Source organism: Phragmites australis, chromosome 17 (genome assembly GCF_958298935.1).
Source record: "Phragmites australis chromosome 17, lpPhrAust1.1, whole genome shotgun sequence".
Classification (NCBI taxonomy): domain Eukaryota; kingdom Viridiplantae; phylum Streptophyta; class Magnoliopsida; order Poales; family Poaceae; genus Phragmites; species Phragmites australis.
Window position 1 is genome coordinate 12338519 of NC_084937.1, and position 23404 is coordinate 12361922.

At 42.5% G+C, this 23404-nt stretch overlaps 2 protein-coding genes and 1 long non-coding RNA gene across 4 annotated transcripts; 1 reads left to right on the forward strand and 2 right to left on the reverse strand.

The window, feature by feature from the left end:
* Positions 1 to 6860: 6860 nt before the first annotated feature.
* LOC133896561 (uncharacterized) lies at positions 6861 to 8105 on the forward strand. Of its 2 annotated transcripts, XR_009905796.1 has the most exons (3): positions 6873 to 7712; positions 7809 to 7882; positions 7981 to 8105. It is a non-coding gene; the product is annotated as an uncharacterized LOC133896561 (long non-coding RNA). The 2 variants fall into 2 exon arrangements; XR_009905795.1 differs by having other exon boundaries at positions 6861 to 7712; positions 7809 to 8105.
* A 238-nt stretch (positions 8106 to 8343) lies between these two features.
* On the reverse strand, positions 8344 to 9088 carry LOC133896874 (uncharacterized). The gene is made up of 3 exons (XM_062337514.1): positions 8954 to 9088; positions 8769 to 8861; positions 8344 to 8544 (listed from the first exon to the last, which is right to left on the reverse strand). Exons 1-3 carry the CDS (start codon positions 9074 to 9076, stop codon positions 8344 to 8346), a joined length of 417 nt encoding a protein of 138 aa, XP_062193498.1. The 5' UTR covers positions 9077 to 9088.
* Positions 9089 to 11208: 2120 nt separating this feature from the next.
* Positions 11209 to 15385, reverse strand: LOC133897657 (transcription initiation factor TFIID subunit 15-like). The gene is made up of 8 exons (XM_062338454.1): positions 15281 to 15385; positions 13806 to 13932; positions 13350 to 13687; positions 13037 to 13243; positions 12693 to 12776; positions 11995 to 12073; positions 11788 to 11914; positions 11209 to 11572 (listed from the first exon to the last, which is right to left on the reverse strand). The coding sequence occupies exons 2-8, from the start codon at positions 13920 to 13922 to the stop codon at positions 11361 to 11363; spliced, it is 1164 nt and encodes a 387-aa protein (XP_062194438.1). The 5' UTR covers positions 13923 to 13932; positions 15281 to 15385; the 3' UTR covers positions 11209 to 11360.
* Between the last annotated feature and the right edge of the window lie 8019 nt (positions 15386 to 23404).

A 23404-nucleotide genomic window follows, 5' to 3' on the forward strand; every position in this document is an offset into this window, starting at 1 on the left:
TGGGACCCTTCGGGTCGTCGGACGGTCTTGCGCGAACCTTCGGGGAACCGAGTCCTCGGGGGCTGCCACGTGCAGCCCCGAGCACTCTCTCCCGAGCACTTCGGTGGGACCTTTGGGGAACCGAGTCCTCGGGGGCTGCCACGTGCAGCCCCGAGCACTCTCTCCCGAGTACTTGGGTGAGACCTTCGGGGAACCGAGTCCTCGGGGGCTGCCACGTGCAGCCCCGAGCACTCTCTCCCGAGTACTTGGGTGAGACCTTCGGGGCACCGAGTCCTCGGGGGCTGCCACGTGCAGCCCCGAGCACTCTCTCCCGAGTACTTGGGTGAGACCTTCGGGGCACCGAGTCCTCGGGGGCTGCCACGTGCAGCCCCGAGCACTCTCTCCCGAGTACTTGGGTGAGACCTTCGGGGCACCGAGTCCTCGGGGGCTGCCACGTGCAGCCTCGAGCACTCTGTCTCGAGCACTTCGGTGAGACCTTCGGGGAACCGAGTCCTCGGGGGCTGCCACGTGCAGCCCCGAGCACTCTCTCCCGAGCACTCCGGTGAGACCTTCGGGGAACCGAGTCCTCGGGGGCTGCCACGTGCAGCCCCGAGCACTCTCTCCCGAGCACTTCGGTGAGACCTTCGGGGAACCGAGTCCTCGGGGGCTGCCACGTGCAGCCCCGAGCACTCTCTCCCGAGCACTTCGGTGTTTGGATCATCGGGGGACTACAATACTCGGGGGTAAGTGAGAAACCTTCCGAGCACTTTCTTCTCGGTACTTGGACTCTGCGGATCATCGGGGAACTGGGGTGCTTGGGAGCCTAGAGGCCACGGCCCCGAGCACCTTCCCCCGGGACTTAGTTTCTTCTTATCCAGCAGGGTGGATCTCGTGGGATGGTGACATGTGGCGGATGGCCGGCCCGGTCTCGGGATTCAGGGACCCCTGGTTCCTAATACACCGACAGACTCTGAACTAATGCGTTGGCATTTTGATAAGCGCAAGAAGGATGGAACTAAGCTTTGACACCCCGCTGATGCTAGCAAATGGAGAAAGTTCAATGCCATGTATCCATATTTCGTTAAAGAACCAAGTAATGTAAGGTTTGCATTGAGTACCGATGGAATGAATCCTTTAGGTGACATGAGACCTCACATAGCACTTGGCTAGTGATCCTGGCCATCTACAACCTTCCTCCATGGCTATAAATGAAGCGGAAGTACCTTATAATGTACATTCTTATCGAAGGACCGAAACAACCTCGCAACAATATAGATGTGTTTCTGAAACCATTGATGTAAGATATGGCGAAGCTATGGAACGATGGGGTCACAGGAAATTAGGTGTCTTTCAACTTGAGGTTGTCTTTCAACTATTTCTCTCCCTCTTATTTACATTTGTGAGATGAGTGATTTTATTAGTTACCCCCACTCGTTCTAGCACATTCACTGTATGGATATATGATTTAGTGAGACCCTTATGACCAGTAAATACATATGACAGATTATTTGTAAATTTATGATTCTCTAAATTTCTTGTTAAGATTCTTTAGTACGTAGATCTAAGGACTGAATGCATGTGACATTCCAATATATTTACCAGCATTCTTTGTGGTACATATCTTCTCCTAATGTTGGAAAATTGTCCTCATAAAAAATGCAATTAGAGTACCGGACGGTGAATAAGTCCTCTATTAAGAGCTCGAGGTATTTTATGATTGACAGAGAATTATACCTCACATAGATCCCTAATTTTCTGTGAGGGTCTATTAATGTACGTTGTGGTAGTGATATCAGTACATATACAACACAACCGAATTTTCACGGATGGGAAATATTTGGTTGATTTTCACATACTAACTGTAACGGGGAAGTCGTATAATATGTAGTTGGTCTTATTTGAATTAAGTTGTGCGGCGTGTAAGACCATGTAACCCCAACATGAGGTTAGTAAATTGCAATTCTGATGTAGTGGTTATGCAATTAATTTAATTCTCTTGATAAGAGATTTAGCTAGACCATTTTGAGTGTGCACATGAGGTATTGAATGCTCTAAATTAATGTCTAAGACCATATAATAAGCATTGAAGACTCGTGAAGTGAATTCAATGGCATTATCTATTTGAATGGATTTTATCTTATGTTCAGGATAAATTTCTCTTAATTTGATAATTTGGGTAACAAATTTGATAAAAACATGGTTCCTTGGGGATAAGAGACACGCATATGACCATCTTGTAGATACATCTATAAGCACCATAAAGTACCTGAATGGTTCAGATAATGGCTGAATTGGACCATATATCTCCTTGAATATGTTCATAAAAAATTGAGTGGCTCATTTTTAATTTTAAGGAAAGAGGGTCTCAAAATTAATTTCACTTTCGGCACATGCGGTGCACACAAAATATGAGGATTTTGGGAATTTTATAACATTGATATTGTTACCAATAGAAATTTTGATAATTTTTCTAATCATCCCTAAACCAGGATGGCAATCATGCCAAATCTTAAAATTATCAAGATTCTGAAAAATTATTTTTACGCAACATGTGATGCATGATTGATATATGTATGATATAATCTAGATAAAAAGGAAGGAATTCTCCTCCTCCATCTGATTGCTTCCCAAAAAAATCTGTATAGAGTAAGAGAAAATTCAGTATAAATTTAACTCATATATAATACATACATAACAAATGCATTAGGTATCGTGCCTCGTAGACATTATTTTACTTAATGTCATACAATATACAACATCTAATAGTACATAGATATGCTAATAACAATTTATGGGGACTTAGAAGACCAATTGAGGTCTCCAAACATGTTTTGAGAATTGTATTTTATGAGCATGTCATATTCATTAAGAAAGTCGTTCAGCTTCTGCTGGATCATGTTGTTATTATGCTTTTGAGAAACATATTGAGAATAACTTATTTTCATATTATTTTTTAGGTTGTATATTGAAGTGAGCTTCAATTATATCCCCCTTGAACTTTTGTTCCTTTTCTAATATATTTGAGGTATAGATCAATCAAATGCTTAGAGATACGTGATTTCTTAGTACAATGTTTCGTAAATCCACATTTATGAGAAACTTGCGAGTTATCATCATTTTTCTTGAAATTGCCCTTACCATTGTTAGATCCTTTGAATTTCTGCTTATTATTGTGTTTCCACTTTCCTTTGAATTTATTTTGGTGCCTTTTGTGACCACCTAAATTGTTTGTATTCTAAAAGTTAAAACACACTTTAGGTAGTGGTGTTGCACCCGTTGGATGATTTTGATGATTCTTCATTAGAAGCTCATCATGTTTTTCTGCCTAGAGTAGAGTGTAGATCAATTCATAATAATTTGTATACTTCTAGCTGTGGTATTGCTATTGCAATACCTTATTAGCTGGAAGGAAAGTGGACAAAGTCATTTTAATCATGTCCGCGTCTAAGATAGGTTGATCACAGAAACACAATTTAGAGCATATTTTATGAACATCAGAGTTATAATCTGCCATGGACTTAAAGTCCTGAAAATGAATGAGCTGCTGATAGTATCGCTCTTTGAGTGATGTCCAAAAAGCACATGGATCCTCACCACCATATTTTCATTTTTGAGATCTAGATGGATGTGGTGCCTTATAAAATATAAAACGGTATATTTGAGTTGTTCAGAGACCTGGGCTTGAGGTTGAGGTCTATTTACTGTTGCAATAAGACCTCGAGATGATAAACTATTTTTTACGCCCATAGCCTAAGTCAGATAATTGCTCCCATCTAACACGAGTTCATTAAACTCTTTATTAGAAATATAAACCATGTACTACATAAATAACTATATATTCAATTAATTTACTATGATAGATTAAATAGCATAAAAATATTGTAATTATGCAAAAATTTAAAATCAAGATGATTCATGAATATAGATGTAGTCTTCTATAAAGAATAGACGACAAAGTCGCTGCTAATGTTTTGGACTCCATTCCTGATAGAATAGGTGATTTGATAATTATTATCAAAAATATAGACTTTGTACTATAAATTTTTGTTACACACATTGAAGGTAGTCACCATATGAATATGTAACATGATGTATATTTTACAATAGTAGGCGAGAAACTCGCTGCTATGAGCATGAACTCCATCATGTTAGGACGGGTGACATTATAGTCGCAATCAATGCTATAGTCCCCACTGCCTTGTGTTTTACAAATGTTATAGAAGATATTCATCAAAAATATTTTGCGTTGAGTGATATTAGATGTAACCTACTATATAGGACAGAGGACAAATTCACTGCTAATGTCTTAGACTTTACTTCCTAGAAGTGGGTAACCTACAGTCATTGCTGAAGACATAGGCTCTATACCGCTAAATATTAGGTAAACATTTTGAAGGCAATAACCATGTTGATATGGTGTAGACCTCGTAACAATGGGTGAGAAAACTTACTGCTATGAACATGGACTCCATCCAATTAAAACTAACAACACTAGAGTTATAGCTGGTGTCATATACTCCACTACTTTGTATTTTGCCAATATAATAGAAGGTAATCATAATTTTAGGAGCATTTTACATTGATTTTCTCTGAATTATTTAAGTTTAGGGCTTAAATAAATAATGAATATAGAAAATATTTATTCTAATGGATAATTTGCAATTAAAATGATTCCACAGATGCACTACCAGCGAGCGGGTGTGGCCAGGCGCTGCCGGATGGGCGAGCGCCATTGTAGCCAATCTAGGATCATGCACCCCAAAGGGGTGCCATTTCCATGAGGCATCGCTAGATGCGGCGACTTTCATGGCCTGCCGCAATGACCATCCCTAAGGAGTGCCGATGCCATAGGGGTCGTGGCACCGCTACCGGCCTACGCTCTAGGTGATGGTGCAACCACCACCTTTGCCTTCATGTCGCCTTTGTTAGGTACATGGATTTCGCATACAACGCGCAGGGCAGCCGCGGTGTGGGCGCCGAGCGCGGTGTGACCAGGGCCGACCCTGAGGGGGGTCGAGCACGACAGCCACCCCGGGCCCTCAAAATCGAGGGGCCTCTTCTCATGTATCTATATATAGTATGTGCCTAACAGATCGTACAACAACAGATAAAACTAGGTCTAAAGTAGTAGCTAGGCCTAGCAGTATGCACGGTAAAACACAGGTGGTCTGGTTCCCCATTCCATAAAAAATCAAATGACCTGCTTGCCTAGCCTATTTAGCTGTTTACCTATTTCGTGTTTTCTTTCGTCCAGACAGTCTAGTTTCCTGCGTTCCGTGGGACTATGACTCCGAGGCATCCCGCATGCCCACATCTTCAGTCAAGGACATGCGTCAACTATTACTATATGAGTTTTTGTCGCTAGTTTTTCTCCTCTATAGTTTCTATTCCACCTCAAATGGATCCGACCCTTGCTGAGATCGCACGTTTGAAATATGGGAAAGTCCCCGCTTACTCTAGCGATCAATGGGTCCAACATTTGTACTGTGGTGCTAGCACCTGCGACCCTACTATAGCTGCAAGCTATCTGCTGTATATACCAATGAGTAACTAAAGTTACACGTAACAAGTTGTACATAGGCATGTGAGTATCTCTACCTAGTTAGCATGCATTAACACATTAACACAAGCATACGTATGTGTACTTCGATCTCTAGTAATTTTGTTCTCACAAGTATTTACGATAATTTTGTTCTAGCTTATCGTAACAGACGCATTTCAGTTTGTTTAATTTTATTGTAAATACTCGTGGACTCTACCAAAATAACATCATTATAATTAATATATAAATATTTTAATATTTATATTTAATAGAGCTTTTAATTTCATTTCGGGTCACTAAAATCTCGACACTGACCCTTGGTGCGACTAGCGGGGAGGTGGCACGGTGCTCATTAGACTTTGACTTGGTGAGCCTATACATTCCGTCCATGTCTGGTGTGACAACCAGGTTCCTCGGGGTGTCACTACCACTGTTCCTCAAGATCGACATCTGGCCTGAGGCTCTGGGCGGAACCGTTGACCGCCATTCAGAAGATTAGCATAATTGTAGAACAAATGATTGATAATGTATTGTATGTAATTGGACAGTAGACAATAGAATAGAGAATGAATTTTGTTGTTTGTTTCATTAATTTATGAACGTTAAGGAGACATCCATTCTCCCAACGGATAAGCATAACAACCATTGGCGGTTATTGATCACTTTTTAGTTCTAACACCCATCAATCGGTTTTCATGAACACGGGAGAAAATTCTACGGCTGCTGACGAGGACAAAAGACAGCATGGAGCTGTCGATGCATGATGTCGCGTAAAGGAGAACTCCTGCACAATAGTTTTGTCTTGTTTTCCTTCGTTTTTCCAAGTGAAAGAATCGAGTTGTTCCAAGAGCAAATTGCATCGTAAGTTCTTGTCAACTTGTACTGACATTTTTGTTACGCGTCCATTCATGATTTGATTACAACGCCGGATAATGAGAGAGGATATCGAAGGTCATGTTTTTATTAAGGCGATAGTGGAGGACGGGTTAGTACCAGTGACGATCAAGCCACAGCCCAGAAGCGTTTCTGGCCCTAAAAGGTTAGTAATCGCTTCTAATTTGTGTAACGGCCCAACTTTGGTCCTGTCACTCATGTTCCTTCAACAGCAATCACATCCCTTCTCTACTATTTAAAAGTCCCTATTGCATGGTACATACATGCTGATTTCACTTTTTATTCATGTGAGAAACAAATTTTATAGAACTTATAAAAAAGATTTTCGTGATACTTCATCCATATTATCCATCTTGTGATATAATGACTACACCAAAGAGAAAAAAATAGACATATTATTTCCATCCGCATCTTAAAAAAACTACACAAAGATCCTCTCCCGAGCACATAAAACCAAATTCTATATAATCCTATAATTATACATAATCATTCACTATCTTTACTTTCCAGTACAATCATTAAATCACATAATATATAAAATCCGGGCACCACGCCCCCCCAGCGCGCCCGCACCTCCCTCCATCTGCTCCCTCCGCCCACCCGCACCTCCGTGACACCACCGCCGCCGGCTCCTCGCCATCTCCTCGCTCATCTCCTCTCCATGCCCTCCATCTCCTCGCTCTCCATCCCGCAGGGACGAGCAGAGCTGCTCCAAATCTGGATCCCCCACGCGCCGCCGCCTCGGGTTCACGCGTCTGCGCGCTACCGGAGCCCTCGCGCACTCGGCTCCTCTGCCCCCGGCGGCGATCCGGGCCTAGAACCCTAGGTTTTTGACGCAGCAGGTAGTTACCCTCCCCTCTCGCGCCGTCCTCTCCGCTCATTCGGTCGGATCGGGATTTGGAACGGGCATTGCGCGCTCACGCTCGCTCGCTCAGGATCGTAGACCTAGGTGCGGTGGATTAGATCTGTGCGATTGGGGCGCGGGGGCTCCGGTTACGCTTGGGGACGGCCGTTGCTCTGGTCGGATTTTCGTTTGTAGCTGCTGCTGCGAGCTGATTTTGTCTGGACATGATGCGCTGATGCTTTTGTTGGTAGTCATGTAATTGGGTAAGAAAGGCTTGTAATGTAGCTTTGTCTTTTCTTTTGATTGCGTGCATGTGATGCTGGTATCCAGCTGCAATTTAGCGCTGAACTAGCACAATGGAGGTGTTGCTACTGCTCGCAAAATCTGCAACATATGATGTTGCATCTAGCCAATCCAAGCAATGAGATTGTTGTCATTGAGATTCCGTTGTTGGTAATTTCGTGTTGCATAGTATTAATGGCACATTTCTTCAATCACATTTTAATGGTTATTGATATGTCACTTACTAGATTAAATTCTTTGGTGTAGTGGAATTAGCAACGAGGAGAAGGATCACCTTTTGGAAAAATATTTTGCTAAATATACATTAAGAGAATAGCCAGGTGCGTACTAGATAATATATGCACTTAGTTTTAGTCATATGATTGTAAACACATATTATTTGTATTGATAACACTGTTTTTTTAATGTTGTAATATAGATTGCACTACAGCTAGCTGTACTAATCTCTAAGATTGTACGATTGAATTACCCGAAAGACTGGTATGTATTTATGACAACTATTATCAACTTAAATATGCCCTTCAAGGCTACAATGGTTCCTCATATTATGTCAATCAGGTCAGACCTTTTCTCTGTATTGGCAACTGTAGTCTGCCGATGTTCTTGCTTTACATCGTTATGATCGTGTTTCGAACTTTAAAGGAGTTGTCAACTAAATGTCTTGTTGTGGATCAGAATAATTTTGCAGAGGTATTTTTAGTTGATAGAAGCCACTTATCTATGTGTATCACTACTCAGATGTGCTTGTGTTTTATTTGTTGATCTTTTTTTTTGTTTGGTTTCATAATAGCTTGTTGCCAATGCCCCGTAATGTATGAGACACAACATAGCAGATGCATATGAAATCCGTTGCAAAACCTTGTTTAACAGCAAATATTTTTTCTTCTTCTACTCTTTCTAGAGCAAGTGTTATTGAATTCAGAAGATCAGAAACCATTTGTACTGTTGGTTGCTGCTGGTCACTATTATGGCCATATGAAACCTGCAAGGTCAAGGTGTTGCAAGTACAGTCAGCACCAAAGATTTAGACAAAACAATAATCCCTCTGCCCCTCAAGCGTAACCGTCTAATTTATTTATTTATGTATTAAAAAAAAGAGAAAATTCTCAACTTGCAACATGTACCAGAACCAGACCATTTTTTTTTTTTGGGTGGGCACGGGGTGGGAAGGGAATGGGAGGAACAGAGGTTTGAAATATTACTCACCTGAAATCGCATGTTCTTCATTGTAGCCAGAGAATATAGGTAAGAGATAAAGCAGAAGCACAGACCAAACACTATCAATTCGGATTTCAGATTCTGGTAAACAGCAACATGTACAAGCATTAGAAAAGTCATGTGGGTGCATAAACAGTCATCATAATGACCATTTTAAAGAGTACTAAGCTCACCTCAATCATGTTTGGTGACTGCAAAAAATTCAGAGGCCCAAAGTCGAGGCTAAAAAGAGAATTCATCAAGGAAAATAGATCTTGGATATAGCTGCATTCCTCATTTTCCTCGTACGGCCACATCTACAAAGTAGTAGTAAGTACCTGTGAACCTCCACAACATTGAATGAGCAGTGAATAGTAAACCTTGCTGAGAATAGAAACCTGCAGATTCTGAACTCGTCAGTGTTTGGTCTGCTTGGTTACTTGGTCCATATTGTTTTAGGCAACACTAATCTTTTAGAAAGAGCTGACTTGCATGTAGCTCACTTCCCAAAACCAGATTCATGGCTTGCTAAGAGTTGTCTTCCGATTGACATGCAGGCATTGAGGTGTCGCTGTCCTTACCGACCATTTTTTCAGATTGGGGGGATAACCTTAGATAGGCTTGAACATTACCTTGCAGCTGCTGAAATGTGTAACTCAGAATTGAGTTTGTGTCATGCTAAATTGTAACAAGCATTGAGATCGTAACATGCATTGAGATTGAGTTATGCAACATTACCTTGAGATTAATAATTGACATGAGGGCTCAGAGCGACCAATGGTTTACGGAATATAGTGTTGTGCATCGGTAATGGTACCGAGGAAGCTGATGGTAATGACAACATATGATTTTCGGATGATATATACGTGCCGTATATAGGAAAGGACGTAGACCTTGATAAACTTATAGATAACATGTTTTTGATACTCGACGCTAACCTGACTGACTCAAACTATATCATGTTGAGAACTATCCTGTTTACACAAAACGAGTGTGTGGATATGATTAACATGAAGATGATTGATTATTTTTGGGGATGAGATGGTGTATCATAGTTTTGATCGCACTGAAGGTGATCCTAGACCTACTACTCTAGAATTCCTTAACTTTCTGATCTTAAATGGGCTGCCTCCGCATGTGCTAAAGCTCAAGGTTAATTGTCTTATCATACTGCTCAGAAACATTGACATCGCTAATGGATTTTGCAACAGGACAAGGCATATGGTCCGAGAGTTCTAAAGAAATGCTATTGACGTAGAGATCGTGCTCGGGCAGCATGCTAGGAAGAGGGGTTTTTTTTTTTTTTTGTCTCGGATCCCCTATGCCCCACTGATGATGAAATGTTTCCTTTTCGGTTCAAGCGGAAGCAATTTTCCGTCATACTCAGCTTCACAATGATAGTCAATAAGGCACAAAGACAGATCATCTTGAACGTCAGTGTGTACCTCCCCTAATATTCTCTCATGGTCAGTTGTATGTTGCGCTGTCTAGAGCCACGGCTAGAAGAAACATCAAGATCCTCGTAACACCGGATGACAACAATAAAAAGAATAAGCACTCAAAGTAGAGTGAGACTTATACTAAGAATATCGTCTATAAAGAGATTCTCGCCCCATAGTCAAGGTATTATTGATTGTTTATCGATTTTAGTGTAGTTTCAGTTGTTGCATCGTTATCGTTTTTCGATTTTAGAAACTTATACAATAAATTATTTTTTAGCTACAAAATAATCCAAAATTATAAATAAATGTTTTCATGGTCTAAAAATAATTTTCGTGAGATCCTATGGTTATTTTATGCATTCTTCAAGTTTCTTAGTGGCCTGTTTTATTTCTTCTTGGTTGCTATTTATCAATCTTCATCTAAGCGATAATATTGCTTTTGTTCAGTGAGTCAATCGAAGTATTCAAAGTGATGTTTAATGGTGACATCGTGACATCTGTCTTTGTGTAATATGATACACAGTATAATATAACTTGTATTTCAACATGTAGCCATTTTTTAGATATCGATAGATATTGATATGGATTATGATATATAGGTCTATACGATAAGATTATACTTAGAGCACATTCTTCATTTGCACCACGTCGGTATAGGCAAATCGTCAGTATAAGGGTGGACACAAAATAAAAAAAGGACTTGTACAGTCCTCTAACATTTGTTCAACTTTTTATTTTCAGTAGAGAGATTATTTTGAAAATAATACCTACCTCGTTTCATTCGGATGAAAAAATTAGTATAATATTATTATTTATCTCTTAGACAATATATTGTTTCAAAAGTTATATTTTAGTAAAATTTGAGATCCTCATGCAAAACTAACTAAAACTAGCTGATAACATTTTTAGTTTTCGTTACAAGATAGCTTTTCATCGTAGCTCATGTGACAGTCAATTAACTATATTATCTTGTATAAATTTCTAGCTCTTGTTATAACGTACGGACATTTAATTAGTATGGGAAAAAATATATATCAGATTAACGCGTACCAGTGCGGCAAATCATTCAAAGCAACATCAGGTCCAGGATAACACAATATGACGGGTCCCACGGAAAAGAAAATTGGCGGCCAGTATCTGAAAATGCTGTCATGTCTCTTCACCTGTGGTCATCACGGTCTCGATCCCGACTTCTCTCATAGTCATGGTCTCTGCCCCTATCCCTACCCCTTTCCCTGACGCGGTCTCTGCTCCGGCTCCGGCGCCGCTCCCTTCCTTGATCACCTCTATCTCTGTTCCTGCTTTCCCTTTCGTCATAGTCGTCCCTGCCACGATCTCTGCTCCTCTCCCTGCTTTCTCTTTCAGTGGAAACTACAACAGTGAATTAACACCAGCTCATGTTCAGAACAGACGACGCAAATTCACAGCATTCTGGAGGTTTCGTGCATTGACTGATGTAAAAGCGCTCACATGACAATATCTATACCATAACCTTACCAAAGACCACAAATTGGACAATAAACAATCCCAAAACAGTCTGAATTAAAGAAAAGGACTTAAAAGCAAGAGTGTGTCAAGAAGAATACCACGTTGCTCAACTTCCCATCCAGCACGTCCAGACCCAGGAAGAGTCTGTGCAATCTCAGTATGCAGTGCTTTGGCACGGAATTTCTTTTTGAGGTTGCCAAATTCATCATAGATCTCCCCATCATCCTACGATACAAGCCACATTTAGACATGGAAACACATGATCGCCACATATATGAAAATACATTGTTCAGTAAACATCCAACCTCAGCCTGTTTCCGACGCCTTTTAACTTCCTCTAGTTCTTCTTCATCAAGTTCTTTATACCCACCACCCCGGCCACCCCTAAAAAGAAAAATACTTGGTGAGATAAGCCTCAATATTCAAATAAACACCTTTTAGTTATAAATATCAAATGCATGGTTGCTCAATTAATGAACGCAACATGCAAAACAAAGTTGTCCTGTTTTATACATATGTGTGACCATTTTTGACATCACATTAACAAAAGACGCACTAAATGATTCACAACTAGCCGCACTCACTACTATTGTTGGAGGTCCACACATTGACCTCGCCAATTGGTCAAAGTGTTGTGGCACTGCACCTTCTTCGAGTCCAGTTTTGAGCCCAAGAACTAAAAATTGCTCACAAGGGCAGAATATCACCACAAATGACCTGCTGTTTTTTAAGGACTATTCTACTGTTTGATGCGCGGCAAAAATCAACCCAGCAGTGAGTGTATCAGGTGTCAAAACACGATGCTTCAGTATCAACAAAACAACCCTCATTAATCCTTCAGCACATGAAACAAATGCAGCTCTTCTTACATCAATTGGTACTATAATTTACAAGACGTTTAGTTTAACTGCTAAAGTACAATTGATATTCTCAACTTTTAAATAACGTGGTTGTGAACCAGTCACATACTCACATGCAAACAGTGTATGCACATTGTCCTTACCTCACACCACCTTCATTGGTACCAGGCTTGGAGGTGTTACATATATTACATTTGCTCCGCTTAGCCCAGTTTATGTTGCCACACCTGGAACACAAATGAAATTATGTTTCATAGGATCATATCAGATAGCAGGTATATAGTAAACTACAAAATTGATGCAGATATAGAAGGCTGAAGTGAAGTTTGAGCTATAAACAGGCATACAGAAAAGAGTCATGGAAAGCACTCTCTCATTGGTTTCATTGGGGCAAAAACTACATGATGCATACAGTGAATGTGAAAGATTGAACTCCAGAGATCTATCAAATCTATGAAACAGAAAACTTAAGCTCTTAGCCTCTTACATTGGACATGGCCAATCATTTGGACCAAACAATCCAGGTGGACCACCAACAGCAGCAGCACCAGCACGGCTGCTTCCTCTTGCGTCAGCACTACCACGGCCTCTACCCCTACCACCAGCACCACCACCAGCTCCACCAACACCAGCAGGGCGAGCGGCTCCACAGCGATTACAAACACCACGGAAGGCAAAATTTACATTGCCACAACTGGGAGGAGAAATCATATCAGAAAGAATAGAATACACAGTGAAGACCACACTAGTCAACAAGCGAACTGAAGTGATAGAGAAGTCGCTCACCAATCATAACAGACCTTGTATTTGGACACATCCAATCCCCATCTTGCTGCCAAGCCTTTCCTGGATCATCACCATGTCCTCTACCTCTGCCTGCCCCAATATCCAATTCATCTTGTCCACCAACGTCAGCAACAATGTTCAAATTCGTGGAGTTATCAAATGTATCTTTGCTTTTTGACTCAGCTATGTGAACCTGAATAGTGCTTCCATGGAAATCCTTGTTATTGAACCATTCCACAGCAGCTGAAGCAGCATGTGGATCCTCATAGGTGACTGTTGCATCGCCCTTTGGCTCATTGGTAACTTTGTCCCTGTATATCCAAATTTTTGGGCGCCCAGTCCTTTTGTCCTTCTGTTGTGATTTGACAGCAGAAGAGACAAAACTTTCATGAAATGGGATTGAAAAAGGTATAAAGTATCTAGAAGAATTTGTTAGTGGTTGCAAAAATGTTACCTCGTAAGACCCATACCTTTAGCAACCCTATGGTGCCAAAATATTCAGCCAACATAGTCTCATCAGTTCCAGGAGGTAGATTGCACACGTAAACAGAACCATTTGGTGGCCCTCTTGACATATATCCAGCCATCTGTAACAAACTGCCCAGTTGCAGGAGAGTAGTACCATTACTTTGATTTGTCTTGCTACTAAAAATGCTAAAGGAATTCACATAGACAATATCACAAGCAAAAAAGTACAAATAATAACACTAGAAATGGGAGAAACAGAACAAAGAGGGCAGTAACGCATTGAGAAGGCAAGAATGAATGGAATAATGTATCATGGGTTCGTAACACAAAGGAATAAAAACCTGAAGTATGCCAATAAAGGATGTTGAAGTTGTGAGAATAAGTGTTGAACAACCTCCGATTAATTTGTAAACTATAATCCTTTATTAGCATTTGAAGTTGAGTCTTGGGGCTAATTTTTGCAAATAACAATTAAAAAATTAGGGCATTTCAGTTGACTATAACTTCTAGATAGATATCTGATGTTAATTGTTAAGAGGCTCATGGCTAAAAACTTTGTACAATTATTAGTATGGATCTTTAAGGAAAACAAAAGAACTAAAAAACCAAATAACAAGTGAGGAAAAGAAGTTGGGTACAGCGGATGTTACCTTCCAAAGAAATTTCTAAGCTAATCGACAAATGTTGTGTCGCATATTTCTTTAAACAACGAACCCTTTGCAAATGAGCTCCGAATTTAACACATGAATATACGTATGAGCATGAAGTAGATTAGAACCCGGTAGACTTATCAATAACAAGCTGACCACTGCAGAGTTTAATCAACTGTACAAGCAATGCATCTGTATCAAAATTGAATCCTAAACTTAAACACAAGCTATGTGTACTGCAACGAATATACTGGCCAACAGTAGACTAATCCGCAGCGCTTATACCACATCACATTTACACAACCAGATGAAGAAAAGAATCCAGTCCAGATTGCACGTAAAAGAGGTTGGAGAAACCCACGCGAACAGACAACCTATGAAACCCCATGGGTTATCGGGTTTGTTGGATCCGAAGGGCACAAGTTCAGCGGCAGGGGCGGATCTACCACGCCGGCGAGCTCTGGCGGCCGCCAGAGGTAGCCGGCGCAGCAACAACCAACCCCCCCCCCCCCCCAAGTGGCGGATCTACCACCCCGGCGAGCTCTGGCAGCCGCCAAAGGTGGCCGGCGGCGCAACATCCCCTGCGGTAGACGAAGGGCGCCGCCATGGCTGGCCTCGCCTCAACCCGGCGATCTCTCACGGTGGATGGGGCCACGCGTGCGGAAGGCAGAAGCCGAGACCTAGAGCGCCGATTCCACAACGGAGATATGGATCGCGCAGACCTAACCAACACGCCACAGGAGCAAGCAAGACACTAGCGGTGCGCGGTGGGGGATGGGATGCAAGAGGTGCCGAGGAGAGGAGGAGGAGGCGGCGGCGAAGCTTACCTCGTCGTCGTGGAGGAGGGCGACGGTGTCGTGGGGGCAAGCCGGCGAGGAGAGCAAACCCTAGGCTGGTACGATTAGTGATGGGGGTTGGGAGGGATTTTACTGACATGGACTGGCTTATTGGACCTTTTTTTTACTTTTATATTTTCTATATAAATATTAACAAAAATAAACCCGGCTAATTTTTTTCAGAAATATATGCCTACTTTCATCTAAAAGTGCAAACTTTTAGAAGATTATAAAAGTGCCACGGAGACACGGTCAGTGTCACTTAATTTTTATCGTCTTTTTATAGGGTGGTTAGACCTTACCATTCTTTAGAAATAGTTAGGCTCAACTTAGTGTACCACATCTTACTGTCTTTTTAGAGGGCGGTTAGCCTGCCCCTTACCACTCTTTGAGTGGCGGTTAGCCTCTCGCCTACGTAGCTTCCTAGGGGCAGCCCTATAAAAGAGTTAAAATTCAACCAAAATTACTATTTTATTCTAGAAAAAAGAGAGGGGAGGGGAGGAGAGCAGAGGAGAGGATGGTAGCGCAGTGAAGCTCTACTGTTTTTTATATGCGAACGTTTTGAATCTTGGTTTTTGGTAAATTTTTCTATATTTTTATTTTATTAGTAATTAAAATACCACTAGATCTAGGGTTTAGTAACATAATTGTAGTTACATTAGATGAGATCTAGGATTTAGCACGGTAATCAGGAAATGAGGCTTTTATGTCTTTTGTAGTTTATTATAAAGATCTATTAGAATATGATAGGATAGCCATAAGATATATAGTTATATTTAGAGTATGGTAGTTTCGATTATGTAGACTTTACAAAATAGTGATGTAGGTAATACTTATAGATAATTAGAGATTTTATTAAGTATAGGTGGGTTTAATTAGTTTAACTTGGTTAGTTTGCTTAGGAGCAATTTTAATTGTAGTGAACTAAGCGTACTATTAGATGATAATCGGTTTCGGTAATTTTGTGAGAGTTTTGATAATCAGAAGTATAGGTTTCTGATGTTAATGTTGGACATATTTTCGGATGTTTCTAGATATGTCAGATAAGCTATATTTTCTAATATATTATAGTGAATGTCAGATTGGTTATGGTCTTAGCAATGTAGATCTATCTGTATTTTAGCATATCGTGAAGATACTTAGTAGAGCCAATGAGAGGACAATAGTAGACGTGTGCAAGTGGTTGATGCATCATTTTCAACTGGATCTCCAACACCATGAGCTTAAGCTGAGAGCTGTGCTTAGTTGTGCTACTGAGGGGTACATCGGGGAGCTCATCCCGATAAATGCAACAACTATTTAGAAGCAGTACGTAGATATAGTATACGAACATGGTCTCCCTCTCGTGATGCTAGTTGAGGCGTACCAAAAGGATCCAATAGAGATAAACATCGGGGAAGCATTAGCAAGAATAAGGTAAAGGCAACTATGGGGGACGAGAAGGACATTGGGATGTGCAGGCGATGCAACCGAGAGGTGTGACCGATGAGGGGAGCACATCTCTATCATAATTGAAGAGATGGAGAGGGAGGATCAGGAGCTCGAGGAAGCTATTCTGATGAGGATTCATCCGACGAGGAGGAAAGTGCTCCTGTTCCTATAGAGTGAAGGAATCAGAATTCTTCACAGCTAGTGGTTCGTGAGGGTCATCGGACACCGTGGGAATATTATGAGAATGAGGTGTCATATGGTGCTATGTAACATAGTAAGGAGGTTGTTATTCATGCAGTGAAATACTGGTCGTTGTCTCTTCGAAGGCAGTTCAAGGTTGTGAAGTCAAGCAAAAGTGAGTACGACATCAAGTGTTTGGTGTCTAATTGTACGTGGTAGGTGCACAACTGGGAGTGCTCACTAGTTAGAGAACATAACTATCATATTGAGGAAATATACTTCTTCCATCCGAACCTGCCATCTGCTTTTGTTGCTAATGTGATGTATGTAGAGATTGTGATGCGGGGATGCCCGAACTTACGTAGATAATATGATAAGTCAATTAGATGGAGCTTCGACGTTGATGATCAAAATACTCCGATCAGAATAGATCAAGAACCCTCGCAACCACTACACCACTACTACATAGTTATCAACCGTGCTAAGACACGGTTGACCTTGCTAAGAAGGCTTTTCCTGCTATCGAATCGAGAACACAAGAAAGAACAGGTAGATGCAATCTGAATATTGTTGATTACCAAATGTCGAGGCCAGAGAATATTGTTGATTACCAAATGTCGAGGCCCCTCCAAACATCGAGGCCAGAGAATGAGGGGGTACTGTTAGGGGAAAATAGACCAACCTGAGGATAATAGTTGACGATCGCTATCAAAGGTCCCTCCATAGCCTTCGGCCTCTGGACTTAGCAGAAGGCCCTATCCCCAGAGGCTACGAACCCCTTTCGGGCCACCTCTCCGGCACGTATGTGACCTTTTGAAGGCTCGAAGCTACAACAAGTCCCTCTAGAGCCTTTAGCCTCCGAACTCGGTAGGAGGCCTTATCCCCGGAGGCTGCGGACCCCTTCGGGCTACCCCTCCGATGCCCATGCGGCCTTTTGAAGCCTAAAAACGCAGCTGGCCTTTGGAGATAATATCAAGGAAGACAGGACACCTCTGCAGCTGACCTGACGCAAGGTGATGGGCAATTAATGTCGGTGCAAGTGGTGCTTATCCAGACATCCCAGCACGATGCAAGTCATCCTGACACCCCCAGGAGGGCGATGCCGGGCCGCAATTGGTAACCGGCTCACCCCTCAGGGGGCAGGCACGTTACCACAGTAGATATTTATCTTCTCTGTAGGGTAAAAGGTAGTTATCTAGGATAAAGCCCAATAATTCGGCCAGATCCTAGATATTTGTACATCGTGATAACTTATACACTAAGCTACGTACTACCTTATAAATAGGGGGTCATGGTCACCCGGAAGAGAAGATCGGAAGGAGCCCGCTCAACACAGCACAGAGGACTATAATCACAAAGTCTTCCTGTGATACTCCTCCTAGCCCATTCCATATTTTTACTATTAATACATTTGTGGTGTTCCTTCCTCTCAAACTTTGTCTTCAAGTTTGAGTCTCCTCCTTAGAAGAAACTCTCGTCGTAGTTGCTGGGACAAGATGAACTCTTGTTCCAACAGTGGGGTAGGGAGAATCCTAGCCATCGTCATGGAGAGTTTCTTGATAAAAATCATGCCAGCTTGCCGTGAATGCGAGGCATCTGCCAGAGTTGGAGCCGAAGGAGACGGGGCCACAATACTTGGAGTGGTGGTGCTCCTCAGCCGGTGTATAGAGTACATTTTAGAGTATGTCCTCAGGGTCAAATCTTACCGCAACGGAGGTTGCGAAGAAGTCTGCACCATCCCTGAATGGGCCTCAACGGCAACACCAGGGGATGAGCATAGATCAACTCGGGCAGCAATGTGCGTCAGGGGAGTCTTAGAAGCGGGCACAAGGGACGCACACAGAGCTTCCTGTGCAGTGTTCAGCCATGTGGATGGAGCTAAGCTTGCGGCATCAACATCCGCACTTGGCAACACACAAGTATCACCAATACCAGCCTCAACCATCGCCTGGGAAGTGGAGCAAGTTGGGCTCAAATGCCCCGAAACATGCCAGGAGGGTCTAGGATCAGAAGGAGCATGCAATGACATTGGTGTGACAGGTAAATCCTCTCCCTGACAAGTAGGCCTGAACTGGTCGACAACAATCCTAGGAGAAGGAGCCAAGGGGGCATGAGGATTTACTTCAATACCTGTGCCAGAGCCACTACACCTCATGTCAATCCCCGCTGCCCCATGCATAATAGTGCTGAGACCCGAACCATCCCCGATAGGCCGATGTTGCGACTCGGAGAGGAAGGCGAGGTGGTGGAATTTTGAATGCCTGCCACATGGCTTGAGCCTGGAACAGCGGGCCCCAGGCAATCTTTGACCGGAAAGTGGGTTGTCCGATCATTGCCAGAGCCACCACCCACCGATGAACCACCGCGAGAGCGTGATGAAGAGGAAGTACTCTGGCGGCACCACCGTGAATCATGAACATCGTCACTGGAAGAGGAAGGATGGCTTGGAGCGTCCCTAGCGGACTGGAACACAACTGTGGTAGAGATGCCAATAGTGTAGACAAGCGTCCTCTTCATCGGTGAAGACTCATCCACGGCAACCGACGGCTCAACAATCAGCAACCCTTTGACTGACAGGATAGTATTAGGCTGGGAGCACCAGGTTGACAACCGAAAGGATTTCAAGTCCGAGCGATCGACGGACTTAGGGTGAAACCGTAGCACCCAACAATATTGGTTGAGGAGTTGCTCCATCGTGGATGCACTCCAAGCGTGTGCTGGGATGCCGCTAAGTTCGACGTAGACAAGCACGGGCAAAGGGGCATCGACAGAGTGAGCCAGCCGTGACCAGTATCTGAGATGTAGTCCTAATGGCCCTGCCATCACCATAGACACGGGCTACCGTCGGCTCATCCGGAAGAATCAATAGGTAGTCCTCCTCCGACGAGGGTATTAGCGAGAAAGAATTAATGTCAAGGCCAAAGCGACCAGTGAGCTCTGCCGCCACCACATGATGGGGAATCTTAGGCTTGCAACCAAAGATCAAGATGAAGAAGGAGCATAACAGGTGATCTTCTAACCGCACGAGATCATCCGACCAATCAAGAATGCACCTTTCTAAGGGCAGCGCACCAGCCGGGACCTCAGGGACAGGCATCACTGTCGCAAGGACTGGGACAGGGAATGAGGTACAACTGTCCTAAACGTTACCTGTGCCCTGGCGAGGAGAGCGACCTCTTCGTGAAGAAGAGCATCGATGATGAGCATGTCATCTAAGACGCCCAACACCATCCTCCCCATAGATCACCTCCCTCGCCATGGCTGATACACCCTCAACCTGAGACCTGGAAGGCACCACAGCAAAGAGGCAGTGAGATGCGATGCCAAACCGAGGATCGCCCTAGGGACGGTGTAGCACGAGCCCCACTAGTGCAACGTAGGTAGGCGTAGGAGCGATGACTGGGCCCTTGGCACCGAAAGCAGCAGGTGGTCCGACGGCATTCGAACGCATGGTGCCGGCTTGAGAAACAGTTAAAACACTTCCCATGAAGGTACGTCAGCACCGGGCAGCAAGGACCACGTGGCGGCGGACGAAGCTTTCTTCTATGGGAGTAGTGACCAACCATCGTAAGCCACTCGTCTGCATCTGGGCCACACAACATTGCAGTGCAGGGGCGTACCACAGAATGGTTGATGATGGAAGTTGCCGGTAGAGGGCCGCACAGGAGAATCCTTGGAGGCACATGTGTAGAAACCGGTGGAGAAGCCACCACAGGTGGAGCAGCAGCAGATGGAGCTAAACCCACTAGGTCGGTGGCAGAAACAGCCATGGAAAGCACCACATCCCAGAAGGACGACAACATCATAGGGCTTGGATCGGTGGGGCATTTAGAGACGGGGCTAGACTCATTCCACCGCTCCAACTTCGATCGCCCAGCTGGCCAGAACAACCGAGCAGACGGGGATAGCGGGGAAAGGGAACGCAACACCATAGAGATGGGTTGGGTGGCCAGCCCTGAGGGAGGCGCGACCATGGGGGTGGTCGTCGGACTCAGAGTGGATGCCGATAGGAGGCTCGTTACAGGCTTATTGATGTCCCTATACAATAAATTGAAGTTTTATAGTTACCTTCAAGGCCCATGTGGCGTGCCATATGCCCCAGTCTAGATTGGATTGTCCCCCTCATTGTCCTAGGCAGTCCTAAAATAAAATCCATAGAAATATCCTCCCATAGTGCACTAGGAACAAGAAGCATATAAAGACCATGTAGATTTAAGTGAGACTTAGCTTTATTACAAGTGATACAACATAAAATGTAGTGCTCGACGTCACGTCTCATCTTTGGCCAAAAGAAGTGGGCAGCCAGCACATCTTCAGTCTTCTTTGCTCTAAAATGTGCCATCAATCCTCCTCAATGCGCCTCCTATAACAACAAATGAATCAATAAATTCGACTCATTTAGCATGTCGTTTATTCAATTTAGCTTGACTCCTAATATGTTTCAGCGATTCATGATCAAAATGCATAATAAATTCTTTGGGCTATAAATAATGTTGCTAAGTTTCAAGCACATGAACTAATGCCTACAATTCTTTATCATAAGTAAATAATTCAGACTTGGCCCACTTAATTTCTCACTGAAATAAGCAAAAGTTTTAGCTTCTTGAATTAACACACCTCCAATTCCAATCCCGCTAGCATCACACTCTAGCTGAAAGGTCTTACCAAAATCAAGGAGTTGGAGTAAATGAGCTTGGGTAAGTTTCACTTTCAACAACTTCAATGCTTTTAATTATGCAGGTTCTTATTTGAAAACAACTCCTTTCTTTGTCAATTCATTCAATGGGGCAGCAATGGTGCTGAAATCCCGCACAAAGCGCTGATAGAAACCTGCAAGACCATGAAAGTTTCTCACTTGAGTAACATTCTCAAGGGTTAGCCAGCTCTTTATGGCTTCAATTTTTGCTTCATCCACTTCTATTCCCTGTGGAGTAACAATATAGCCAAGAAAAGAGACTTGATCCATGCAAAAGATGTAAATTTTGAGGTTATTGAACAAACATGCATCTCTCAAAGTATTAAAAATATCACGTAGATGATCAAAGTGTGACTCATGTGATTTGCTATAAATCAAGATATCATCAAAGTATACCACCACAAATCTTCCAATGAAAGCACGTAAAATTTCATTCATTACTCGCATGAAAGTACTAGGTGCATTAGTTAACCCAAAAGGATTTATTAACCACTCATACAAGCCAAACTTAGTTTTAAACGTAGTTCTCCATTCATCTCCAAGTTTCATTCTAATCTGGTGGCAACCAATTTTCAAGTTAATTTTAGTGAAAATTATAGAACCACTCAACTCATCAAGCATGTCATCTAGCTTAGGAATAGGATGACGACATCTTATAGTTATATTGTTGATGGTTCTACAATCAACACACATACGCCAACTACCGTCTTTCTTAGGAACCAAAAGAACAGGAACAACACAAGAACTAAGAATTTCTCGTACGTACCCGTAATCCAAAAGGTGTTGGACTTATCGCTGAATTGCCTTAGTCTCTTCCGGGTTGATCCTATATGCAGCAGGATTTGACAAAGTTACTCCCGAAATCAAATCAATTTGATGTTCTATTTCTTGAATTGATGGTAATCCTGGGGGTACTTTAGCTACAAAACATCCACAAACTCTTACAAAATGTTAGCAACAGCAGGAGGCAAAGAGCAATATATATCATGGAGTGAAACTAAAGCATCTTTGCATATCAAAGTATAGCATGACAGCTCATTGTCATAAATTTCAGCAATGTTAGATTTTGTAACAAGCATAATACACCCTTTCAATTTAATTCTATTGGACTTAGAAGTTATTGTCACCTTCTCCTTTTTGGATGGAAAAATTTGTTTCGCTACTTGCTGATTTTCAGATTCATGCTTATGCTTTTTTCTCTTATTTTTAGCTATCTTCTTTTCATATTTCATAATTTCAGCAGGGTTAAAGGTAGAAATGTTATTTTCATTCCTTTATACATAAGGGTGTACCTTTATTACTTCTACCATGATGTGTTGTATCTATATCAAACTCCCATGGTCGACATAGCAAAAGAGAGCATGCTTGCATAGCTACTACATGAAAATCAGCACAATCATGGTATGAACCAATGGAAAAATACACCCTAGCCATTTGCATTACCTTCACCTTACCGCTATTGTTGAACCAGTGAATATGGTAAGGGTGAGGATGGGTTCTTGTCAGCAAGACAAGCTTCTCGATCAAATCTGAACTTACTAAATTATTGCAGCTCCCTCCATTAATAATGATGAGGAACATCTGAAATAGATTGTGGCGTTGTAGCTGTTCCGCTTGCTCCATTTGGGTGGTTAACACTCGTTGCACAATGAGGTTTCTATAATTCTCCGTGGCAGCAGCACTGAATTCTTCCTCGTGGTCGATATCCATCTCGTGTTCGTCCTCTTCACCTGTAAGGTTAGCTACAAGAGCATATTCATCCTCAACATCACTTGCACTTACATATCCACTGTCCTCTATTGCAATGT

Excerpts from the sequence above, each read along its gene's own strand:
- LOC133896874 (XM_062337514.1), bottom strand. The coding sequence starts at position 9,076 with ATGTGGCCGTACGAGGAAAATGAGGAATGCAGCTATATCCAAGATCTA. Across the intron at positions 8,862-8,953 it reads AGTCACCAAACATGATTGAG|AATCTGAAATCCGAATTGAT; the intron begins GTGAGCTTAGTA and ends GCTGTTTACCAG. Across the intron at positions 8,545-8,768 it reads TGAAGAACATGCGATTTCAG|GTTTCATATGGCCATAATAG; the intron begins GTGAGTAATATT and ends TTGACCTTGCAG.
- LOC133897657 (XM_062338454.1), bottom strand. The coding sequence starts at position 13,922 with ATGGCTGGATATATGTCAAGAGGGCCACCAAATGGTTCTGTTTACGTG. Across the intron at positions 13,688-13,805 it reads GCACCATAGGGTTGCTAAAG|AAGGACAAAAGGACTGGGCG; the intron begins GTATGGGTCTTA and ends AAATCACAACAG. Across the intron at positions 12,777-13,036 it reads AATGATTGGCCATGTCCAAT|GTGTGGCAACATAAACTGGG; the intron begins GTAAGAGGCTAA and ends TTTGTGTTCCAG.